We start from the raw sequence: 23,375 nt of genomic DNA on the forward strand, positions 1-23,375 counted from the left end.
CCTATGGGCCACTTATGGGTCCGTATGGGGCACTTATGGGTCCCTATGGGTCCCTATGGGGCACTTATGGGTCCCTATGTGTCAGTTATGGGTCCCTATGGGGCACTTATGGGTCTCTATGGGTCCCTGTGGGGCACTTATGGGTCCCTATGGGTCCCTATGGGGCACTTATGGGTCCCTATGGACCACTTATGGGTCTGGGCTGCTGCTTATGGGTCTGGGCTGCCACTTGTGGGTCCCTCTGGGTCCGTATGGGGCACTTATGGGTCTCTATGGGTTCGTATGGGGCACTTATGGGGCACTTATGGGTCCCTATGTGTCAGTTATGGGTCCGTATGGGGCACTTATGGGTCTCTATGGGTCCCTATGGGGCACTTATGGGTCCCTATGGGTCCCTATGGGCCACTTATGGGTCCCTATGTGTCACTTATGGGTCCGTATGGGGCACTTATGGGTCTCTATGGGTCCGTGTGGGGCACTTATGGGTCTCTATGGGTCCATATGGGGCACTTATGGGTCTCTATGGGTCCCTATGGGGCACTTATGGGTCTGGGATGACACTTATGGGTCCCTATGTGTCACTTATGGATCTGGGCTGCCACTTATGGGTCCCTATGGGTCCGTATGGGGCACTTATGGGTCCCTATGGGTCCCTATGTGTCACTTATGGGTCCATATGGGGCACTTATGGGTCCCTATGGGTCCCTATGTGTCACTTATGGGTCCATATGGGGCACTTGTGGGTCCCTCTGTGTCCCTATGTGTCACTTATGGGTCCGTATGGGGCACTTATGGGTCTCTATGGGTCCCTATGTGTCACTTATGGGTCTGGGCTGCCACTTATGGGTCTGGGATGGCACTTATGGGTCCCTATGGGTCCCTATGGGGCACTTATGGGTCCCTATGTGTCACTTATGGATCTGGGCTGCCACTTATGGGTCTTTATGGGTCCGTATGGGGCACTTATGGGTCTCTATGGGTCCCTATGGGGCACTTATGGGTCCCTCTGTGTCCCTATGTGTCACTTATGGGTCCCTATGGGTCCCTATGGGTCCCTATGGGGCACTTATGGGTCCCTCTGTGTCCCTATGTGTCACTTATGGGTCCGTATGGGGCACTTATGGGTCTCTATGGGTCCCTATGGGGCACTTATGGGTCCCTATGGGTCCCTATGGGCCACTTATGGGTCCCTGTGGGTCCGTATGGGGCACTTATGGGTCTCTATGGGTCCCTATGGGGCACTTATGGGTCCCTCTGTGTCCCTATGTGTCACTTATGGGTCCCTATGGGTCCCTATGGGTCCCTATGGGGCACTTATGGGTCCCTCTGTGTCCCTATGTGTCACTTATGGGTCCGTATGGGGCACTTATGGGTCTCTATGGGTCCCTATGGGGCACTTATGGGTCCCTATGGGTCCCTATGGGCCACTTATGGGTCCCTGTGGGTCCGTATGGGGCACTTATGGGTCTCTATGGGTCCCTATGGGGCACTTATGGGTCCCTATGGGTCCCTATGGGCCACTTATGGGTCCCTATGGGTCCGTATGGGGCACTTATGGGTCCCTATGGGTCCCTATGTGTCACTTATGGGTCCGTATGGGGCACTTATGGGTCTCTATGGGTCCCTATGGGGCACTTATGGGTCCGTTTGCGGCACTTATGGGTCCCTATGGGTCCGTATGGGGCACTTATGGGTCTCTATGGGTCCCTATGGGGCACTTATGGGTCTGGGGTGCCACTTGTGGGTCCCTATGGGGCACTTATGGGTCTCTATGGGTCCCTATGGGGCACTTATGGGTCTCTATGGGTCCCTATGGGGCACTTATGGGTCTCTATGGGTTCGTATGGGGCACTTATGGGTCCCTATGGGTCCCTATGTGTCACTTATGGGTCCGTATGGGGCACTTATGGGTCTCTATGGGTCCCTATGGGGCACTTATGGGTCCGTTTGCGGCACTTATGGGTCCCTATGGGTCCGTATGGGGCACTTATGGGTCTCTATGGGTCCCTATGGGGCACTTATGGGTCTGGGGTGCCACTTGTGGGTCCCTATGGGGCACTTATGGGTCTCTATGGGTCCCTATGGGGCACTTATGGGTCTCTATGGGTCCCTATGGGGCACTTATGGGTCTCTATGGGTTCGTATGGGGCACTTATGGGGCACTTATGGGTCCCTATGTGTCAGTTATGGGTCCCTATGGGTCCCTATGGGTCCGTATGGGGCACTTATGGGTCCCTATGTGTCACTTATGGGTCCGTATGGGGCACTTATGGGTCTCTATGGGTTCGTATGGGGCACTTATGGGTCTCTATGGGTCCCTATGGGGCACTTATGGGTCCGTTTGCGGCAGTGTCGGGTCACGCCGGCCGGCTGGTTGTGGGATCGCTGGGCTCCGTTCCCTGCGCCGTCCTGCAGGGCCGCTTCCACCTCTACGAGGGGTACAGCGCCGCCCAGGTGGGTCCTCCCGGAGCGAGGCCTCCTCTCGGAGGACTCCGGCTCTATGGTTTCTGGCCGTCTCTATGGTCGTTCCGCTCCTCTCTATGGTTGTTTGGTGTGCTTGGAGGACCGGTTCGTCTCTGTGGTTCCTGTTCTTCTCTATGGTTCCCGTTTGTCTCTATGGTCCTCGTTTCTCTCTATGGTTCCTGTTCCTCTCTATGGTTCCTGTTCCTCTCTATGGTTTCTGGCCGTCTCTATGGTCGTTCTGCTCCTCTCTATGGTTGTTTGGTGTGGTTGGAGGACCGGTTCGTCTCTGTGGTTCCTGTTCCTCTTTATGGTCCTCGTTCGTCTCTATGGTTCCCGTTCCTCTCTATGTTCCTCGTTCCTCTCTATGGTTGGTTCCTGTTCCTCTCTATGGTTCCCGTTTGTCTCTATGGTTCTCGTTTCTTTCTATGGTTCCCGTTCCTCTCTATGGTTCCTGTTCCTCTCTATGGTTTCTGGCCGTCTCTATGGTCGTTCTGCTCCTCTCTATGGTTGTTTGGTGTGGTTGGAGGACCGGTTCGTCTCTGTGGTTCCTGTTCCTCTTTATGGTCCTCGTTCGTCTCTATGGTTCCCGTTCCTCTCTATGTTCCTCGTTCCTCTCTATGGTTGGTTCCTGTTCCTCTCTATGGTTCCCGTTTGTCTCTATGGTTCTCGTTTCTTTCTATGGTTCCCGTTCCTCTCTATGGTTCCTGTTCCTCTCTATGGTTTCTGGCCGTCTCTATGGTCGTTCTGCTCCTCTCTATGGTTGTTTGGTGTGGTTGGAGGACCGGTTCGTCTCTGTGGTTCCTGTTCCTCTTTATGGTCCTCGTTCGTCTCTATGGTTCCCGTTCCTCTCTATGTTCCTCGTTCCTCTCTATGGTTGGTTCCTGTTCCTCTCTATGGTTCCCGTTTGTCTCTATGGTTCTCGTTTCTTTCTATGGTTCCCGTTCCTCTCTATGGTTCCTGTTCCTCTCTATGGTTTCTGGCCGTCTCTATGGTCGTTCCGCTCCTCTCTATGGTTGTTTGGTGTGCTTGGAGGACCAGTTCGTCTCTGTGGTTCCTGTTCCTCTTTATGGTCCTCGTTCGTCTCTATGGTTCCCGTTCCTCTCTATGGTTCCTGTTCCTCTCTATCGTCCTCGTTCCTCTCTATGGTTCTCATTCGTCTCTATGGTTTCTGTCTGTCTCTATGGTCGTTCTGCTCCTCTCTATGGTTGTTTGGTGTGGTTGGAGGACCGGTTCCTCTCTATGGTCCTCGTTCCTCTCTATGGTTCTCATTCGTCTCTATGGTTTCTGTCTGTCTCTATGGTCGTTCTGCTCCTCTCTATGGTTGTTTGGTGTGGTTGGAGGACCGGTTCCTCTCTATGGTCCTCGTTCATCTCTATGGTTCCTGTTCATCTCTATGGTCCTCGTTCGTCTCTATGTTCCTCGTTCCTCTCTATGGTTGCTTCCTGTTCCTCTCTAAGGTTCCCATTCCTCTCTATGGTTCCTGTTCCTCTCTATGGTTGGTTCCCGTTCCTCTCTATGGTTCCCGTTCCTCTCTATGGTTCCCATTCCTCTCTATGGTTCCTGTTCCTCTCTATGGTTGGTTCCTGTTCCTCTCTATGGTTCCTGTTCCTCTCTATGGTTGGTTCCTGTTCCTCTCTATGGTTCCCGTTCCTCTCTATGGTTGGTTCCTGTTCGTCTCTATGGTTTCTGGCCGTCTCTATGGTCGTTCCGCTCCTCTCTATGGTTGTTTGGTGTGGTTGGAGGACCGGTTCCTCTCTGTGGTTCCTGTTCGTCTCTATGGTTCCTGTTCCTCTGTATGGTTCCTGTTCTTCTCTATGGTTCCTCTCTATGGTTCCCGTTCGTCTCTATGGTTTCTGGCCGTCTCTATGGTCGTTCCGCTCCTCTCTATGATTGTTTGGTGTGGTTGGAGGACCGGTTCCTCTCTATGGTTCCCATTCCTCTCTATGGTTCCCGTTCCTCTCTCTGGCCCTCCAGCCCCTCTCCCTGGTCCTCCAGTCCCTCTCTATGATCATCCCTCCCCTTTCTATGGTAGTTGGCTCTCTCTCCACAGTCCTCCAGCCCCTCTCTATGGTTGTTGGTTCACTCTCAGGTCCTCCAGTCCCTCTCTCAGGTCCTCCAGTCCCTCTCTATGGTCCTCCAGTCCCTCCTCTGGTCCTCCAGCCCCTCTCTATGGTTGTTGGCACTCTTTATGGTCCTCCACTCCCTCTCCACAGTCCTCCAGTCCCTCTCTATGGTTGTTGGTTCACTCTCAGGTCCTCCAGTCCCCCTCTCAAGTCCTCCCACCCCTCTCTCAGGTCCTCCAGTCCCTCTCTATGGTCCTCCAGTCCCTCTCTACGATCATCCCTCCCCTCTCTATGGTAGTTGGCTCTCTCTCCACAGTCCTCCAGCCCCTCTCTATGGTTGTTGGTTCACTCTCAGGTCCTCCACTCCCTCTCTCAGGTCCTCCACTCCCTCTCTCAGGTCCTCCAGTCCCTCTCTATGGTCCTCCACTCCCTCTCTCAGGTCCTCCAGTCCCCCTCTCAGGTCCTCCAATCCCTCTCTATGATCATCCCTTCCCTCTCTATGGTAGTTGGCTCTCTCTCCACAGTCCTCCAGCCCCTCTCTCAGGTCCTCCCACCCCTCTCTCAGGTCCTCCACTCCCTCTCTCAGGTCCTCCAGTGCCTCTCTATGGTCCTCCAGTCCCTCTCTCAGGTCCTCCCACCCCTCTCTATGGTCCTCCAGTCCCTCCTCTGGTCCTCCAGCCCCTCTCTATGGTTGTTGGCACTCTTTATGGTCCTCCCACCCTTCTCTCAGGTCCTCCACTCCCTCTCTCAGGTCCTCCACTCCCTCTCTATGGTAGTTGGCGCTCTCCCCACAGTCCTCCAGCCCGTCTCTATGATCCCCCCACCCCCAGGTTGTGACCCCTATCCGTACCCTGCACCTTTTGGGGGTTCACTCTTCTGTCCCCCTCTCTCAGGTCCTCCACTCCCTCTCTCAGGTCCTCCACCCCCTCTCTCAGGTCCTCCAGTTCCTCTCTATGGTAGTTGGCGCTCTCTCCACAGTCCTCCAGCCCCTCTCTATGGTTGTTGGTTCACTCTCAGGTCCTCCAGTCCCCCTCTCAAGTCCTCCCACCCCTCTGTCACATCCTCCAGTCCCTCTCTCAGGTCCTCCAGTCCCTCTCTATGGTCCTCCAGTCCCTCTCTCAGGTCCTCCCACCCCTCTCTATGGTCCTCCAGTCCCTCCTCTGGTCCTCCAGCCCCTCTCTATGGTTGTTGGTTCACTCTCAGGTCCTCCCGTCCCTCTCTCAGGTCCTCCCACCCCTCTCTCAGGTCCTCCAGTCCCTCTCTCAGGTCCTCCCACCCCTCTCTATGGTCCTCCAGTCCCTCCTCTGGTCCTCCAGCCCCTCTCTATGGTTGTTGGCACTCTTTATGGTCCTCCACTCCCTCTCTCAGGTCCTCCACTCCCTCTCTATGGTAGTTGGCTCTCTCTCCACAGTCCTCCAGCCCCTCTCTATGGTTGTTGGTTCACTCTCAGGTCCTCCCACCCCTCTCTCAGGTCCTCCACTCCCTCTCTCAGGTCCTCCAGTCCCTCTCTATGATCATCCCTTCCCTTTCTATGGTAGTTGGCTCTCTCTCCACAGTCCTCCAGCCCCTCTCTCAGGTCCTCCACTCCCTCTCTCAGGTCCTCCCACCCCTCTCTATGATCCTCCAGTCCCTCCTCTGGTCCTCCAGCCCCTCTCTATGGTTGTTGGCACTCTTTATGGTCCTCCAGTCCCTCTCTGTAGTCCTCCACTCCCTCTCTCAGGTCCTCCACTCCCTCTCTATGGTAGTTGGTGCTCTCTCCACAGTCCTCCAGCCCCTCTCTATGGTTGTTGGTTCACTCTCAGGTCCTCCAGTCCCTCTCTCAGGTCCTCCCACCCCTCTCTATGGTCCTCCAGTCCCTCTCTCAGGTCCTCCACTCCATCTCTATGGTAGTTGGCGCTCTCCCCACAGTCCTCCAGCCCGTCTCTATGATCCCCCCACCCCCAGGTTGTGACCCCTATCCGTACCCTGCACCTTTTGGGGGTTCACACTTCAGTCCCCCTCTCAGGTCCTCCAATCCCTCTCTATGATCATCCCTCCCCTTTCTATGGTAGTTGGCTCTCTCTCCACAGTCCTCCAGCCCCTCTCTATGGTTGTTGGTTCACTCTCAGGTCCTCCCACCCCTCTCTCAGGTCCTCCACTCCCTCTCTATGGTTGTTGGTTCACTCTCAGGTCCTCCCGTCCCTCTCTCAGGTCCTCCCACCCCTCTCTCAGGTCCTCCAGTCCCTCTCTATAGTCTTCCACTCCCTCTCTATGGTAGTTGGTGCTCTCTCCACAGTCCTCCAGCCCCTCTCTATGATCCCCCCCCCCCCCCCAGGTTGTGACCCCAATCCGTACCCTGCAATTTTGGGGGTTCACACTTCAGTCCCCCTCTCAGGTCCTCCAATCCCTCTCTATGATCATCCCTTCCCTCTCTATGGTAGTTGGCTCTCTCTCCACAGTCCTCCAGCCCCTCTCTGTGGTTGTTGGTTCACTCTCTGGTCCTCCAGTCCCCCTCTCTGGTCCTCCACTCCCCCTCTCTGGTCCTCCACTCCCCCTCTCAGGTCCTCCAGTCCCTCTCTATGATCATCCCTTCCCTTTCTATGGTAGTTGGCTCTCTCTCCACAGTCCTCCAGCCCCTCTCTATGGTTGTTGGTTCACCCTCAGGTCCTCCAGTCCCTCTCTCAGGTCCTCCAGTCCCTCTCTCAGGTCCTCCAGTCCCTCTCTATGGTCCTCCCACCCCTCTCTATGGTTGTTGGTTCACTCTCAGGTCCTCCCACCACTCTCTCAGGTCCTCCAGTCCCTCTCTCTGGTCCTCCACTCCCTCTCTATGATCATTCCTCACGTCTCTATGGTAGTTGGCGCTCTCTCCACAGTCCTCCAGCCCCTCTCTATGGTTGTTGGTTCACTCTCAGGTCCTCCAGTCCCCCTCTCAGGTCCTCCCACCCCTCTCTCAGGTCCTCCAGTCCCTCTCTCAGGTCCTCCACTCCCTCTCTATGGTAGTTGGCGCTCTCCCCACAGTCCTCCAGCCCGTCTCTATGATCCCCCCACCCCCAGGTTGTGACCCCTATCCGTACCCTGCACCTTTTGGGGGTTCACACTTTGGTTCTGACCAACGCGGCCGGAGGTTTGGATCCATCCCTGCAACCCGGGCAGCTGATGGTCATCAAGGATCACATCGACTTCCCAGGCATGGCTGGAAGGAACCCATTGGTCGGACCCAACGACGAGAGGTCAGGGAAGGGGGGGGGGTAATTAACGGGGGTTGGGTTAATTAGTGGGGTTGGGGGCTCATTAGTGGGGTTGGGGGCTCATTAGTGGGGTTTTGGGGTCAGTTGTTGGGATTTGGGGTCGGTTCTTGGGGTCATTAGTGGGGTTGGGGGGGTCATTAGAGGGGTTGGGGGGTCATTAGTGGGCTTGGGGGGTCATTAGTGGGGTTGGGGGTTAATTAGTGGGGTCATTAGTGGAGTTAGGGGGGTAATTAGTGGAGTTGGGGGCTCATTAGTGGGGTTTTGGGGTCAGTTGTTGGGATTTGGGGTCAGCTGTTGGGATTTGGGGTCGGTTATTGGGGTCATTAGTGGGGTTTGGGGGTCATTAGTGGGGTTGTGGGGTAATTAGTGGGGTTGGGGGTTAATTAGTGAGGTCATTAGTGGAGTTAGGGGGGTAATTAGTGGGGTTGGGGGCTCATTAGTGGGGTTTTGGGGCCATTTGTTGGGATTTGGGGTCGATTATCCCAGGCATGGCTGGAAGGAACCCATTGGTCGGACCCAACGACGAGAGGTCAGGGAAGGGGGGGGGGTAATTAACGGGGGTTGGGTTAATTAGTGGGGTTGGGGGCTCATTAGTGGGGTTTTGGGGTCAGTTGTTGGGATTTGGGGTCGGTTCTTGGTGTCATTAGTGGGGTTGGGTGGTCATTAGTGGGGATGGGGGTTAATTAGTGGGGTTGGGGGGTAATTAGTGGGGTCATTAGTGGAGTCAGGGGGGTAATTAGTGGGGTTGGGGGCTCATTAGTGGGGTTTTGGGGTCAGTTGTTGGGATTTGGGGTCGGCTGTTGGGATGTAGGGTCGGTTATTGGGCTCATTAGTGGGGCTTGGGGGCTCATTAGTGGGGTTGTGGGGTAATTAGTGGGGTTGGGGGTCATTAGTGGGGTCATTAGTGGAGTTAGGGGGGTAATTAGTGGGGTTGGGGAGTCATTAGTGGGGTTGGGCGTCATTAGTGGGGTTTTGGGGTCAGTTGTTGGGATTTGGGGTCGGTTCTTGGTGTCATTAGTGGGGTTGGGTGGTCATTAGTGGGGATGGGGGTTAATTAGTGGGGTTGGGGGGTAATTAGTGGGGTCATTAGTGGAGTCAGGGGGGTAATTAGTGGGGTTGGGGGCTCATTAGTGGGGTTTTGGGGTCAGTTGTTGGGATTTGGGGTCGGCTGTTGGGATGTAGGGTCGGTTATTGGGCTCATTAGTGGGGCTTGGGGGCTCATTAGTGGGGTTGTGGGGTAATTAGTGGGGTTGGGGGTCATTAGTGGGGTCATTAGTGGAGTTAGGGGGGTAATTAGTGGGGTTGGGGAGTCATTAGTGGGGTTGGGCGTCATTAGTGGGGTTTTGGGGTCAGCTATTGGGATTTGGGGTCGGTTATTGGGGTCATTAGTGGGGCTTGGGGGCTCATTAGTGGGGTTGTGGGGTCATTAGTGGGGTTGGGGGTTAATTAGTGAGGTCATTAGTGGAGGTAGGGGGGTAATTAGTGGAGTTGGGGGCTCAGTAGTGAGGATTTGGAGTCAGTTGTTGGGATTTGGGGTCAGCTATTGGGATGTAGGGTCGGTTATTGGGGTCATTAGTGGGGCTTGGGGGCTCATTAGTGGGGTTGTGGGGTAATTAGTGGGGTTGGGGGTTAATTAGTGAGGTCATTAGCGGAGTTAGGGGGGTAATTAGTGGGGTTGGGGACTCATTAGTGGGGTTTTGGGGCCATTTGTTGGGATTTGGGGTCAATTATCCCAGGCATGGCTGGAAGGAACCCATTGGTCGGACCCAACGACGAGAGGTCAGGGAAGGGGGGGGGGGGTAATTAACGGGGGTTGGGTTAATTAGTGGGGTTGGGGGGTCATTAGTGGGGTTTTGGGGTCAGTTGTTGGGATTTGGGGTCAGCTGTTGGGATTTGGGGTCGGTTCTTGGTGTCATTAGTGGGGTTGGGTGGTCATTAGTGGGGATGAGGGTTAATTAGTGGGGTTGGGGGCTCATTAGTGGGGTCATTAGGGGGGTAATTAGTGGGATTGGGGGCTCATTAGTGGGGTTTTGGGGTCAGTTGTTGGGATTTGGGGTCAGCTGTTGGGATGTAAGGTCGGTTATTGGGGTCATTACTGGGGTTTGGGGGCTCATTAGTGGGGTTGGGGGGTAATTAGTGGGGTTGGAGGCTCATTAGTGAGGTCATTAGTGGAGTTAGGGGGGTAATTAGTGGGGTTGGGGGCTCATTAGTGAGGATTTGGGGTCAGTTGCTGGGATTTGGGGTCAGCTGTTGGGATGTAGGGTCGGTTCTTGGGGTCATTAGTGGGGCTTGGGGGCTCATTAGTGGGGTTGGGGAGTCATTAGTGGGGATGAGGGGTAATTAATGGGGTTGGGAGGTAATTAGTGGGGTCATTAGTGGAGTTAGGGGGGTAATTAGTGGGGTTGGGGGCTCATTAGTGGGGTTTTGGGGTCAGTTGTTGGGATTTGGGGTCAGTTATTGGGGTCATTAGTGGGGCTTGGGGGCTCATTAGTGGGGTTGGGGAGTCATTAGTGGGGTTGTGGGGTAATTAGTGGGGTTGGGGGGTAATTAGTGGGGTCATTAGTGGAGGTAGGGGGGTAATTAGTGGGGTTGGGGGCTCATTAGTGGGGTTTTGGGGCCATTTGTTGGGATTTGGGGTCAATTATCCCAGGCATGGCTGGAAGGAACCCATTGGTCGGACCCAACGATGAGAGGTCAGGGAAGGGGGGGGGGTAATTAACGGGGGTTGGGTTAATTAGTGGGGTTGGGGGCTCATTAGTGGGGTTTTGGGGGTAATTAGTGGGGCTTGGACGCAGATATTGGGGTCATTAGTGGGGTTGGAGGCTCATTAGTGGGGTTGTTAGGGGGCTTAGGGGGTCATTAACGGGGCTGGGGGTCATTAGTGGGGTGGGGGAGTAATTAGTGGGGTTGGGGGGTAATTAGTGGGGTCATTAGTGGAGGTAGGGGGGTAATTAGTGGGGTTTTGGGGTCAGTTGCTGGGATTTGGGGTCAGCTGTTGGGATTTAGGGTCGGTTCTTGGGGTCATTAGTGGGGTTGGGGGGTCATTAGTGGGGATGGGGGGGTAATTAGTGGGGTTGGGGGGTAATTTGTGGGGTTGGGGGCTCATTAGTGAGGATTTGGAGTCAGTTGTTGGGATTTGGGGTCAGCTGTTGGGATGTAGGGTCGGTTATTGGGGTCATTAGTGGGGCTTGGGGGCTCATTAGTGGGGTTGGGGAGTCATTAGTGGGGATGAGGGGTAATTAATGGGGTTGGGAGGTAATTAGTGGGGTCATTAGTGGAGGTAGGGGGGTAATTAGTGGAGTTGGGGGCTCATTAGTGGGGTTTTGGGGTCAGCTGTTGGGATGTAGGGTCGGTTCTTGGGGTCATTAGTGGGGCTTGGGGGCTCATTAGTGGGGTTGGGGGGTCATTAGTGGGGATGCGGGGTAATTAGTGGGGTTGGGGGGTAATTAGTGGGGTCATTAGTGGAGGTAGGGGGGTAATTAGTGGGGTTTTGGGGTCAGTTGTTGGGATTTGGGGTCAGCTGTTGGGATTTGGGGTCGGTTCTTGGTGTCATTAGTGGGGTTGGGTGGTCATTAGTGGGGATGAGGGTTAATTAGTGGGGTTGGGGGCTCATTAGTGGGGTCATTAGGGGGGTAATTAGTGGGATTGGGGGCTCATTAGTGGGGTTTTGGGGTCAGTTGTTGGGATTTGGGGTCAGCTGTTGGGATGTAAGGTCGGTTATTGGGGGCTCATTAGTAGGGCTTGGGGGCTCATTAGTGGGGTTGTGGGGTCATTAGTGGGGTTGGGGGTTAATTAGTGAGGTCATTAGTGGAGGTAGGGGGGTAATTAGTGGGGTTTTGGGGTCAGTTGTTGGGATTTGGGGTCAGCTATTGGGATGTCGGGTCGGTTATTGGGGTCATTAGTGCGGCTTGGGGGCTCATTAGTGGGGTTGGGGGGTCATTAGTGGGGTGGGGGGGTAATTAGTGGGGTTGGGGGTCATTAGTGAGGTCATTAGTGGAGTTAGGGGGGTAATTAGTGGGGTTGGGGGCTCATTAGTGGGGTTTTGGGGTCAGCTATTGGGATGTAGGGTCGGTTATTGGGGTCATTAGTGGGGCTTGGGGGCTCATTAGTAGGGTTGGGGAGTCATTAGTGGGGATGAGGGGTAATTAATGGGGTTGGGAGGTAATTAGTGGGGTCATTAGTGGAGGTAGGGGGGTAATTAGTGGGGTTGGGGGCTCATTAGTGGGGTTTTGGGGTCAGTTGTTGGGATTTAGGGTCGGTTCTTGGGGTCATTAGTGGGGTTGGGGGGTCATTAGTGGGGATGGGGGGGTAATTAGTGGGGTTGGGGGGTAATTAGTGGGGTCATTAGTGGAGGTAGGGGGGTAATTAGTGGGGTTGGGGACTCATTAGTGGGGTTTTGGGGTCAGTTGTTAGGATTTAGAGTCAGCTATTGGGGTAATTAGTGGAGTTAGGGGGTCATTAGTGGGGTTGGGGGGTAATTAGTGGTGTTTGGGGGTAATTAGTGGGGTTTTGGGGTCACTAATGAGGTTCGGGGTCAATTATTGGGATGTAGGGTCAGTTCTTGAGGTAATTAATGGGGTTGGGGGTTCATTAATGAGGTTTTTGGGTAAATTATTGGCTTTTGGGGTCAGTCGTTGGGATTTGGGGTCACTGATGTCACCGATGTCCCTATGGGGTCAACGATGTCCTTATGGGGTCATTGATGTCCTTATGGGGTCATTGATATCCTTATGGGGTCAATGATGTTCCTATGGGGTCAATGATGTCCTTATGGGGTCAATGATGTCCTTATGGGGTCAATGATGTCCCTATGGGGTCAACGATGTCCTTATGGGGTCAATGATGTCCCTATGGGGTCAACGATGTCCCTATGGGGTCAACGATGTCCTTATGGGGTCAATGATGTCCCTATGGGGTCAATGATGTCCCTGTGGGGTCAACGATGTCCCTATGGGGTCAATGATGTCCCTATGGGGTCATTGATGTCTCTATGGGGTCAAAGATGTCATTGATGCCCCAATGGGGTCAACGATGTCCCTATGGGGTCAACGATGTCCCTATGGGGTCAGTGATGTCACTGATGTCCCAATGGGGTCATTGATGTCCCAATGGGGTCATTGATGTCCCTATGGGGTCAACGATGTCCTTATGGGGTCAACGATGTCCCTATGGGGTCAATGATGTCCCTATGGAGTCAAAGATGTCATTGATGCCTCAATGGGGTCAACGATGTTCCTATGGGGTCAATGATGTCCCTATGGGGTCAATGATGTTCCTATGGGGTCAATGATGTCTCTATGGGGTCAAAGATGTCATTGATGCCCCAATGGGGTCAACGATGTCCCTATGGGGTCAATGATGTCCCTATGGGGTCAAAGATGTCATTGATGCCCCAATGGGGTCAACGATGTTCCTATGGGATCATTGATGTCCCCATGGGGTCAACGATGTCCCTATGGGGTCAACGATGTCCCTTAGGGGTCAATGATGTTCCTATGGGGTCAGTGATGTTTCTATGGGGTCAAAGATGTCATTGATGCCCCAATGGGGTCAACGATGTTCCTATGGGATCATTGATGTCCTTATGGGGTCAACGATGTTCCTATGGGGTCAGTGATGTCCATATGGGGTCAAAAATGTCACTGATGCCCCAGTGGGGTCAACGATGTCCCTATGGGGTCAACGATGTCACTATGGGGTCAACGATGTCGCTATGGGGTCATTGATGTCCCTATGGGGTCAACGATGTCTCTATGGGGTCAAAGATGTCACCAATGCCCCAATGGGGTCAATGATGTCCCTAAGGGGTCAACGATGTCCCTGTGGGGTCAATGATGTCCCTATGGGGTCAACGATGTTCTTATGGGGTCAACGATGTCTCTATGGGGTCAAAGATGTCACCAATGCCCCAATGGGGTCAACGATGTCCCCATGGGATCATTGATATGCTTATGGGGTCAACGATGTCACTGATGCCCCTATGGGGTCAATGATGTTCCTATGGGTTCATTGATGTCCTTATGGGGTCAACGATGTTCCTATGGGGTCAGTGATGTTTCTATGGGGTCAAAGATGTCATTGATGCCCCAATGGGGTCAACGATGTCCCTATGGGATCATTGATGTCCTTATGCGGTCAATGATGTCCCTATGGGGTCAATGATGTCTCTATGGGGTCAAAGATGTCACCAATGCCCCAATGGGGTCAACGATGTCCTTATGGGATCATTGATATGCTTATGGGGTCAACGATGTCACTGATGCCCCTATTGGGTCAACGATGTCCCTATGGGGTCAATGATGTCCCTATGGGGTCAATGATGTTCCTATGGGGTCAACGATGTCCCTATGGGGTCAAAGATGTTTCTATGGGATCAACACCATCATTGATGTCCCTATAGGCCCAACGATGTCCCAATGGGATCGAGGATTTTAGGGACATCCCACTGGTCTCTAACCATCCCCAGATGACCCCATAAGGATCCCAGCTGTCCCCCATAACTTCCCCCATCCCTTTTTTTTTTTCCTCCAGATTCGGACCCCGTTTTCCCCCAATGGTGGATCTGTACGACCCGGAATTGAGGAGGTTGACTTTGACTTTGTGCCCCCCGGAATTGAGGGCAAGGGAGGGGGTCTACGTGGGGGTCGGGGGGCCCAGCTACGAAACGGCGGCCGAATGTCGAATGTTGAAGAGGTTGGGGGCTGATGCTGTGGGTGAGTCGGGGGTCTGGGGTCCGGGGGGGGGGTGGGGGGAGTGATTGAGGGGGGGATGTGGTCCTAAAATGGGGAGAAATGGGGGAGAAATGGGGAGACGTGGCCCCGAAATGGGGGGAAAGGTCTTCAAAATGGGGAAAATTGGCCCTAAAATGGGGAGAAATGGGGGAGAAATGGGGAAAATTGGCCCTAAAATGGGGGAAATTGGATCCAAAATAGGGAAAATTGGCCCTAAAATGGGGAGAAGGGGGTGGAAGTGCAGAAAATTGGCACTAAAATGGGGAGATGTGGTCCTAAAATGGGGAGAATTGGGAGAGAAATGGGGAGACGTGGCCCCAAAATGGGGGGAAAGGTCTTCAAAATGGGGAAAATTGGCCCTAAAATGCGGAGAAGGGGGTGGAAATGGGGAAAATTGGCCCTAAAATGGGGAGAAGGGGGTGGAAGTGGAGAAAATTGGCACTAAAATGGGGAGATGTGGTCCTAAAATGGGGAGAAATGGGGGAGAAATGGGGAGACGTGGCCCCAAAATGGGGGGAAAGGTCCTCAAAATGGGGAAAATTGGCCCTAAAATGGGGAGAAATGGGGGTCGAAATGGGGAAAATTGGCCCTAAAATGGGGAGAAGGGGGTGGAAGTGGAGAAATTTGGCACTAAAATGGGGAAAATTGGCCCTAAAATGGGGAGAAGGGGGTGGAAATGGGGAAAATTGGCCCTAAAATGGGGGAAATTGGAACCAGAATGGGGAGATGTGTCCTCAAAATGGGGAGAAAGGTCCCCAAAATGGGGAAAATTGGCCCTAAAATGGGGAGAAGGGGGTGGAAGTGGAGAAAATTGGCCCTAAAATGGGGAGAAGGGGGTGGAAGTGGAGAAAATTGGCCCTAAAATGTAGAAAATTGTACCCAAAATGGGGAGAAGGGGGTGGAAATGGAGAAAATTGGCCCTAAAATGGGGAGAAATGGGGGAGAAATGGGGAGACGTGGCCCCAAAATGGGGAGAAAGGTCCCCAAAGTGGGGAAAATTGGCCCTAAAATGGGGAGAAATGGGGGTGGAAATGGGGAAAATTGGCCCTAAAATGGGGAGAAGGGGGTGGAAATGGGGAAAATTGGCCCTAAAATGGGGAGAAGGGGGTGGAATTGGAGAAAATTGGCCCTAAAATGGGGGAAATTGGAACCAGAATGGGGAGAAGGGGGTGGAAATGGAGAAAATTGGCACTAAAATGGGGAGAAATGGGGGAGAAATGGGGTGAAGTGGCCCCGAAATGGGGAGAAAGGTCTTCAAAATGGGGAAAATTGGCCCTAAAATGGGGAGAAGGGGGTGGAAGTGGAGAAAATTGGCCCTAAAATGGGGGAAATTGGAACCAGAATGGGGAGAAGTGGACCCAAAATGGGGGGAAGGGGGGTGGAAGTGGAGAAAATTGGCACTAAAATGGGGAAAATTGGACCCAAAATGGGGAAATTTGGCCCTAAAATGGGGAGAAGGGGGTGGAAATGGAGAAAATTGGTACTAAAATGGGGAGATGTGGCCCCAAAATGGGGAGAAGGGTCCCCAAAATTGAGAAATTTGGCCCTAAAATGGGGAGAAGGGGGTGGAAGTGGAGAAAATTGGACCCAAAATGGGGAGACGTGGCCCCAAAATGGGGAGAAGGGGGAGGAAATGGAGAAAATTGACCCTAAAATGGGGGAAATTGGACCCAACATGGGGAGATGTGGCCCCAAAATGGGGAGAAAGGTCCTCAAAATGGGGAAAATTGGCCCTAAAATGGGGAGAAGTGGCCCGAAAATGGGGAGAAATGGGGGAGAAATGGGGAGACGTGGCCCCAAAATGGGGAAAATTGGCCCTAAAATGGGGAGAAGGGGGTGGAAATGGAGAAAATTGGCCCTAAAATGGAGAAAATTGGCCCTAAAATGGAGAAAATTGGACCCAAAATGGGGAAAATTGGCCCTAAAATGGGGAGAAGGGGGTGGAAGTGGACCCAAAATTGGGAGCAATTGACCCAAAATGGGGGAAAATGACCCCAAAATGGGGAGAAATTGCCCCCAAAATCTGAGGAAATTGGCCCCAAAATGGGGATATGGAGAAATTTTGGGGGTAATCTGGGATATTTGGGGTAAATTAGGGGGAAATTGGGAAAATTTGGGGTTATTTGGGGAGAAATTTGGAGAGATTTGCCAAATTTGGGGGATAATTTTGGGATATTTGGGAGAAATTTGGGGATATTTTGGGAGAAATTTGGGGGAAATATGGGGGAAATTGGGTAAATTTGGGAGAAATTTGGGGATATTTGGGGAAATTGGGTAAATTTGGGGTAATTTGAGGATATTTTGGGAAGCTTTGGGGCTAATTTGGGGATATTTGGGGTAAATTTGGGGATATTTGGGAGAAATTTGGGGGTATTTTGGGGAAATTGGGAAAATTTGGGGAAATTTGGGAGAAATTTGAGAAATTTGGGGGCTAATTTTAGGATATTTGGAGAAAATTGGGTGTATTTGCTGGAAATTTGGGGATATTGTGGGGAATTTGAGGGCTAATTTTGGGGAAATTTGGGGGAAATTTGCGGGAAATTGGGAAAATTTGAGGAAATTTGGGAGAAATTTGGGGAATTTGGGGAATAAGTTTGGGATATTTGGGGAAAATTGGGTAAATCTGGGAGAAATTTGAGAAATTCTGGGATATTTGGGATAATTTGGGGATATTTGGGAGAAATTTGGAGGAAATTGGGAAAATTTGGGGATATTTGGGGAAAATTGGGGATAAGTTTGGGATATTTTGGGAAAACGGTAAATTTAGAAGAAATTTGGGAAATTTGGGGGATAAATTTCAGATATTTTGGGGGGATTGGGGGGATATTTGGGGGAAATTTGGTAAATCTGGGATTTTGGGTGGAATTCAGGGATATTTGAGTGAAATTTTGGGGATATTGGGGGGAAATTTGGGTTAATTTGGGATATTTGGGGAAAAATTGGGTATATTTGGGGGAAATCAGGAAATTTGGGGATAATTAAGGATATTTTGGATGAATTTGGGGATATTTGGGGTGAATTTTGGGGGAAATTTGGGTTAATCTGGGATATTTGTTGAAAAATTGGGTATATTTGGGGGAAAATTTGGGATGTTTGGGGAAAAATTGGGGATAATTTGGGGATATTTGGGGTGAATCTGGGGATATTTGACAACTTTGGGGGAAATTTAGGGAAATTTAGGGATAATTTGGGGTGAATTTGGGTGAATTTGGGATATTTGGGGAAAAATTGGTATATTTTGGGGAAACTTGGGGATAATTTGGGATATTTGGGGTGAATTTGGGGATATTTGGGTGAAAATTGGGGGTAATTGGGGGAAATTGTGGATGTTTGGGGGAAATTTGGGGATACTTCAGGTGAATTTGGGGATATTTAGGGAAAATTTGGGGATATTTTGGGTGAATTTTGGGTGAATTTGGGATATTTGGGGAAAAATTGGTTCTATTTGGGGGAAATTTGGGGATATTTGGGGGAAATTTGGGGATATTTGGGGAAATTTGAGGAAAATTTGGGATATTGGGGAGAATTTGGGGATATTTGGGTGAAATTTGGGGATATTTTGAGTGAAATCTGGGGATATTTTGGGGGAACTTGGGATTTTTTTGGGGGAAATTTGGGGATATTTGGGGTAAAATTGTGGATGTTTGGGGAAAATTTGGGGAAATTGGGATATATTCAGGAATTTGGGATATTTGGGGTGAAAGTTCGGGATATTTTGTGGAAAATTTGTGTTTATTTGGAATATTTGGGGAAAAATTGGTTCTATTTGGGGGAAATTTGGGGGAAATTTGGGGTGAATTTGGGTGAATTTGGGATATTTGGGGAAAAATTGTGTATATTTGGGGGAAATCAGGAAATTTGGGGATAATGAAGGATATTTTGGTTGAATCTGGGGATATTTGGGGTGAATCTGGGGAAATTTGGGTGAATTTTGGGTGAAATTTGGGTGAGTTTGGGGATATTTTGGGAGAAATCTGAAGATATTTTGGGGGAAATTTGTGTTAATTTGGGATACTGGGGAGAATTTGGGGATATTTGAGTGAAATTTGGGGGTATTTGGGGGAAAATTGGTTCTATTTGGGGGAAATTTGGGGATAATCTGTGGATATTTGGGGGATATTTTGGGTGAATTTTGGGGGAAATTTGGGGTGAATTTGGGTGAATTTGGGATATTTGGGGAAAAATTGTGTATATTTGGGGGAAATCAGGAAATTTGGGGATAATGAAGGATATTTTGGTTGAATCTGGGGAAATTTGGGTGAATTTGGGGATATTTGGGGAGAAATCTGAAGATATTTTGGGGGAAATTTGTATTAATTTGGGATATTTTGGGAAAAATTGGGTATTTGGGGGGAAAATTGGGGATAGTTTGGTTGAATTTGGGATATTCTGGGGGAAATTTGTGTTAATTTGGGATATTTGGGGAAAAATTGGGTATTTGGGGGGAAATTTGGGGTGAATTTGGATGAATTCGGGATATTTGGGGAACAATTGTGTATATTTGGGGAAAATCAGGAAATTTGGGGATAATGAAGGATATTTTGGTTGAATTTGGGGAAATTTGGGGTGAATCTGGGGAAATTTGGGTGAATTTTGGGGGAAATTTGAGTGAATCTGGGGATATTTTGGTTGAATCTGGGGATTTTTGGGGGTGAATCTGGGGAATTTTGGGGTGGACTTGGTGGAAATTTGGGGAAAAATCCTGTATATTTTGGGTGAAACTCGGGGATATTTGGTGAACTTCGGGGCCACTTTGGGGGGAAAATCCCCCCTTTGCCTGCGCTTCTCCTCCCCTTAGCGTGTCCTTAGCGTGTCCTTAGCGTGTCCTTAGCGTGTTCCCTTCCTCCCTCCAGGCATGAGCACGGTTTCCGAGGCGGTGGCGGCCCGCCATTGCGGTTTGAGACTCCTTGGCCTTTCCCTCATCACCAACACGGCTCCTGGCACGGCTGAGGACGGTTCTGGTGACACGGATGAAGGTCCAAAAGGTCACCAAGAAGTTCTGGAAGCTGCTCAAGCCGGAGCCCGGCACCTCCGCTCCCTTCTGAAAGCTTTAGCGCCGCGTTTGGCTACCGAACACGCTTAGAACACGCTTAGCGCACGCTAAGGACACGCGTGGCGTGAAGGAAAAGGTCGCGGGATCGTGCGTGGAAGAGCCGCTGGCGTGGAAGGCAGCTGGGATTCGTGGCGGCTTCTCGGCGTGTTCTTGACATGTTCTTGGCGTGTTCTTGGCGTGTTCTTAGCGTGTCGGCCCCTGTGGTGGAATAGCACTGTGCCCTTGCGTCTGTCATGTGTTTGTCACGTGTTCATCACGTGTTTATCGTGTGTTCATCCCTTGTCCATCCTTTGTCTGTCCCGTGTCGATCCCGTGTCCGTCCTGTGTTGATCCCATGTAGATCCCGTGTAGATCCTGTGTCCATCTTGTGTTGATCCCATGTCGATCCCGTGCCCATCCCATGTAGATCCCATGTCCATCCTGTGTCCATCCCGTGTCGATCCCGTGTCCGTCCTGTGTTGATCCCATGTAGATCCTGTGTAGATCCTGTGTCCATCCTGTGTCCATCCCGTGTCGATCCCATGTAGATCCCATGTCGATCCTGTGCCCATCCCGTGTAGATCCCATGTCCATCCTGTGTCCGTCCCGTGTCGATCCCGTGTCCGTCCTGTGTTGATCCCATGTAGATCCCGTGCCCATCCCGTGTAGATCCCATGTCCATCCTGTGTCCGTCCCGTGTCGATCCCATGTAGATCCCGTGTCGATCCTGTGCCCATCCCGTGTAGATCCCATGTCCATCCTGTGTCCATCCCATGTTGATCCCATGTCCATCCCGTGTCGATCCCATGTAGATCCCGTGCCCATCCCGGGTTGATCCCATGTCCATCCTGTGTCCGTCCCATGTCGATCCCGTGTCCATCCTGTGTTGATCCCATGTAGATCCCGTGTAGATCCTGTGCCCATCTCGTGTTGATCCCATGTTGCTTTGCTGCTCTACTTGTGTCCATCCCACGTTCATCCCATGTTGATCCCGTGTTGCTTTGCTGCTCTACCCGTGTCCATCCCATGTAGATCGTGTGTAAATCCCATGACAATCCCGTGTTGATCCCATGTTGCTTTGCTGCTCTACCCGTGTCCATCCCATGTTGATCCCGTGTCCATCCTGTGTTGAGCCCACATCCATCCCATGTCCATCTCATGTTAATCCCATGTTGCTTCCATGTTCCTCCCATGTCCATCCCATGTCCATCCTATGTAGAGCCCATGTCAACCCCGTGTTGATCCCATGTTGCTTTGCTGCTCTACCTGTGTCCATCCCATGTAGATCCCGTGTTAATCTCATGTTGATTCCCTGCTGTCCTCATCTCCATCCCATGTTAATCCCGTGTTGATCCCATGTTGATTCACTGCTGTAATCATTTCTGTCCCATGTAGATCCCATGTTAATCCCGTGTTGATTCGCTGCTGAACTCATTCCTGTCCCGTGTCCATCCCGTGTTCATCCCATGTTAATTCCATGTTGGATTCACTGCTGTACTCGCCTCCATCCCGTGTTCATCTCATGTTAATCCCGTGTCCATCCCATGTTAAATCCATGTTAACCCCACGTTGGTCTCATGTGGATTCACTGCTGTATTCATTTCCATCCCGTGTTCATCCCGTGTTCATCCCATGTTCATCCCATGTCCATCCCGTGTTGATCCACTGCTGTACTCATCTCCGTCCCGTGTTCATCCCATGTTCATCCCATGTTCATCCCGTGTTGATCCACTGCTGTACTCATCTCCATTCCATGTTAATCCCATGTTCATCCCATGTTCATCCCGTGTTCATCCCATGTTGATCCACTGCTGTACTCGTCTCCGTCCCATGTTCATCCCATGTTCATTCCATGTTCATCCCATGTCCATCCCGTGTTGATCCACTGCTGTACTCATCTCCATCCCATGTTAATCCCATGTTAATCCATGTTCGATTCATCTCCCTCCCATGTTAATCCCATGTCCATCCCGTGTGGTCACATGACCACCCCATGTCCAAGCCATGTTAGCTGCCTGCTGGTCACGTGACCACCCCACGTGCATCCCGTGTTCCTTGCACGCTGCTCACATGTGTTGCATTGACAAGTCAGCACTTCATCCCATGTTAATCCCGTGTCAATCCCATGTTAATCCCATGTTGATTCACCAACGTGCCAGTTTTCATCCCGTGTTAATCCCATGTTAACCCTGTGCCCATCCCATGTTCTTCCCATGTTCGTGCCGTGTTAATCCCGTGTTGATTCACCACCGTGCCTGTTTTCATCCCATGATGATCCCATGTTAATCCCATGTTGATTCACCATCGTGCCTGTCCCCATCCCATGTTAATCCCATGATGATCCCATGTTGATTCACCACCGTGCCTGTTTTCATCCCGTGTTAATTCCATGTTGATCCCATGTTAATCCCATGTGGATTCACCACCGTGCCTGTTTTCATCCCATGTCAATCCCATGTTAATCCCATGTTGATTTACCACCCATCCCATGATGGTCCCATGTTAATCCCATGTTGATTGACCACCGTGCCTGTCCCCACCCCATGTTAATCCCATGTTGATCCCATGTTTATCCCATGTTGATTCACCATCGTGCCTGTCTCCATCCCGTGTTAATCCCGTGTTGGCTGCCTGGCGCTCACATGACCTTCCCATGTTCATCTCATGTTCACAGCTTTTGGTCACGCGTGTCAACTCATGGACGTGTCGGTTCCATGTCAGCACTTCATCACGTGTTATTCATGCATCCATCCCATGTTGATCCCATGTAGAACCCATGTTGATCCCACGCCCATCCCATGTTGATCCCATGTTGGTCCCATGTTGGTCCCATGTTGACCCCATGGTCATCCCATGACCATTGCATGACCATTCCATGTAGATCCCATGTCGACCCCATGTCAATCCCATGTTAATCCCATGTCCTCTCCGTGTTAATCTCATTTCAATCCCATGTTAATCTCATGTTAATCCCATATTGACCCCGTGACGATCCCATGTCCATCCCATGTTGGTCCCATGTTGGCCCTGAGCCCATCCCATGTTAATCCCGTGTGCATTCCATGTTAATCCCATGTAAATCCCATGTTGCCCCCACAAGGACCATTTTAATGCCACGTTGACCCCATGTTGACCCCATGTTGATCCCATGTTGATCCCGTGTTGGCACTGAGCCCATCCCATGTAGATCCCATGTAGATCCCATGTAAATCCCATGTTGATCCCATGTTGATCCATGTTGGCCTTGAGCCCATCCCATGTTAATCCCGTGTCCATCCCGTGTTGATCCCATGTAAATCCCGTGTTGATCCCATGTAAATCCCATGTTGCCCCCACAAGGACCAGCCCCACACCTTCGTTACCCTCGGGCATTAATTACTTACCCCCTCCTCTAATTAACCCCTTTCCCCCCCCCCATTAATTAATTAACGGCGGTTAGACGGGACCAATTAATTAGGTCAACCCCTCCCCCCTCCCCTCCCTCTTCCCTTTTGGGATCAGTTAATTACGAAATGTAATTAATAAAGGCACTGTGGGAACAGAAGTGACGCAAACGAAGGCGGGGGCGCGTTAACGAGGGCGCGGTTCATTAGCGGGAGGGTTAATTAAGAGGGGGGGAGGGGGGAAGGGAGGGATGGGGGGACTCTGGGGGGGTGGGATTGGGGGAGGATTTGGGGGGAAAAATGGGGATTTGGGGGGAAATTTGGGGGAATTTGGGGAAATTTGGGGAAAAATTTGGGATATTCGGGGAAATTTGGGGGAAATTTGGGGGAAAATTGGGGAAATTTGGGGGAAAACTGGGGAAATTTGGGTGGGAATTTGGGACATTTGGGGAAGTTTTGGGAAAATTTGGGGGGAT

General features: G+C 51.5%; 1 protein-coding gene across 5 annotated transcripts in view; it reads left to right on the top strand.

The window, feature by feature from the left end:
- PNP (purine nucleoside phosphorylase) overlaps nt 1-23,081 on the top strand; it is a 29,420-nt gene extending 6,339 nt beyond the window's left edge. The window contains exons 3-6 of one of the 5 annotated variants that reach the window (XM_090130134.1): nt 2,351-2,454; nt 7,560-7,735; nt 14,285-14,466; nt 19,338-23,081. In XM_090130134.1, coding sequence (XP_089986260.1) covers nt 2,351-2,454; nt 7,560-7,735; nt 14,285-14,466; nt 19,338-19,567 — 692 coding nt within the window. In that variant the 3' untranslated portion in view covers nt 19,568-23,081. Of the gene's footprint in view, nt 1-2,350; nt 2,455-5,356; nt 6,833-7,559; nt 7,736-14,284; nt 14,467-19,337 lie in introns of those variants that run through there. The other 4 variants (XM_090130133.1, XM_090130131.1, XM_090130132.1 and 1 more) reach the window with 4 other exon arrangements.
- The last annotated feature ends 294 nt before the right edge of the window (nt 23,082-23,375 follow it).

This window comes from Phasianus colchicus, chromosome 39 (assembly GCF_987193195.1).
Source record: "Phasianus colchicus chromosome 39, bPhaCol1.hap1.1, whole genome shotgun sequence".
Lineage (NCBI taxonomy): Eukaryota > Metazoa > Chordata > Aves > Galliformes > Phasianidae > Phasianus > Phasianus colchicus.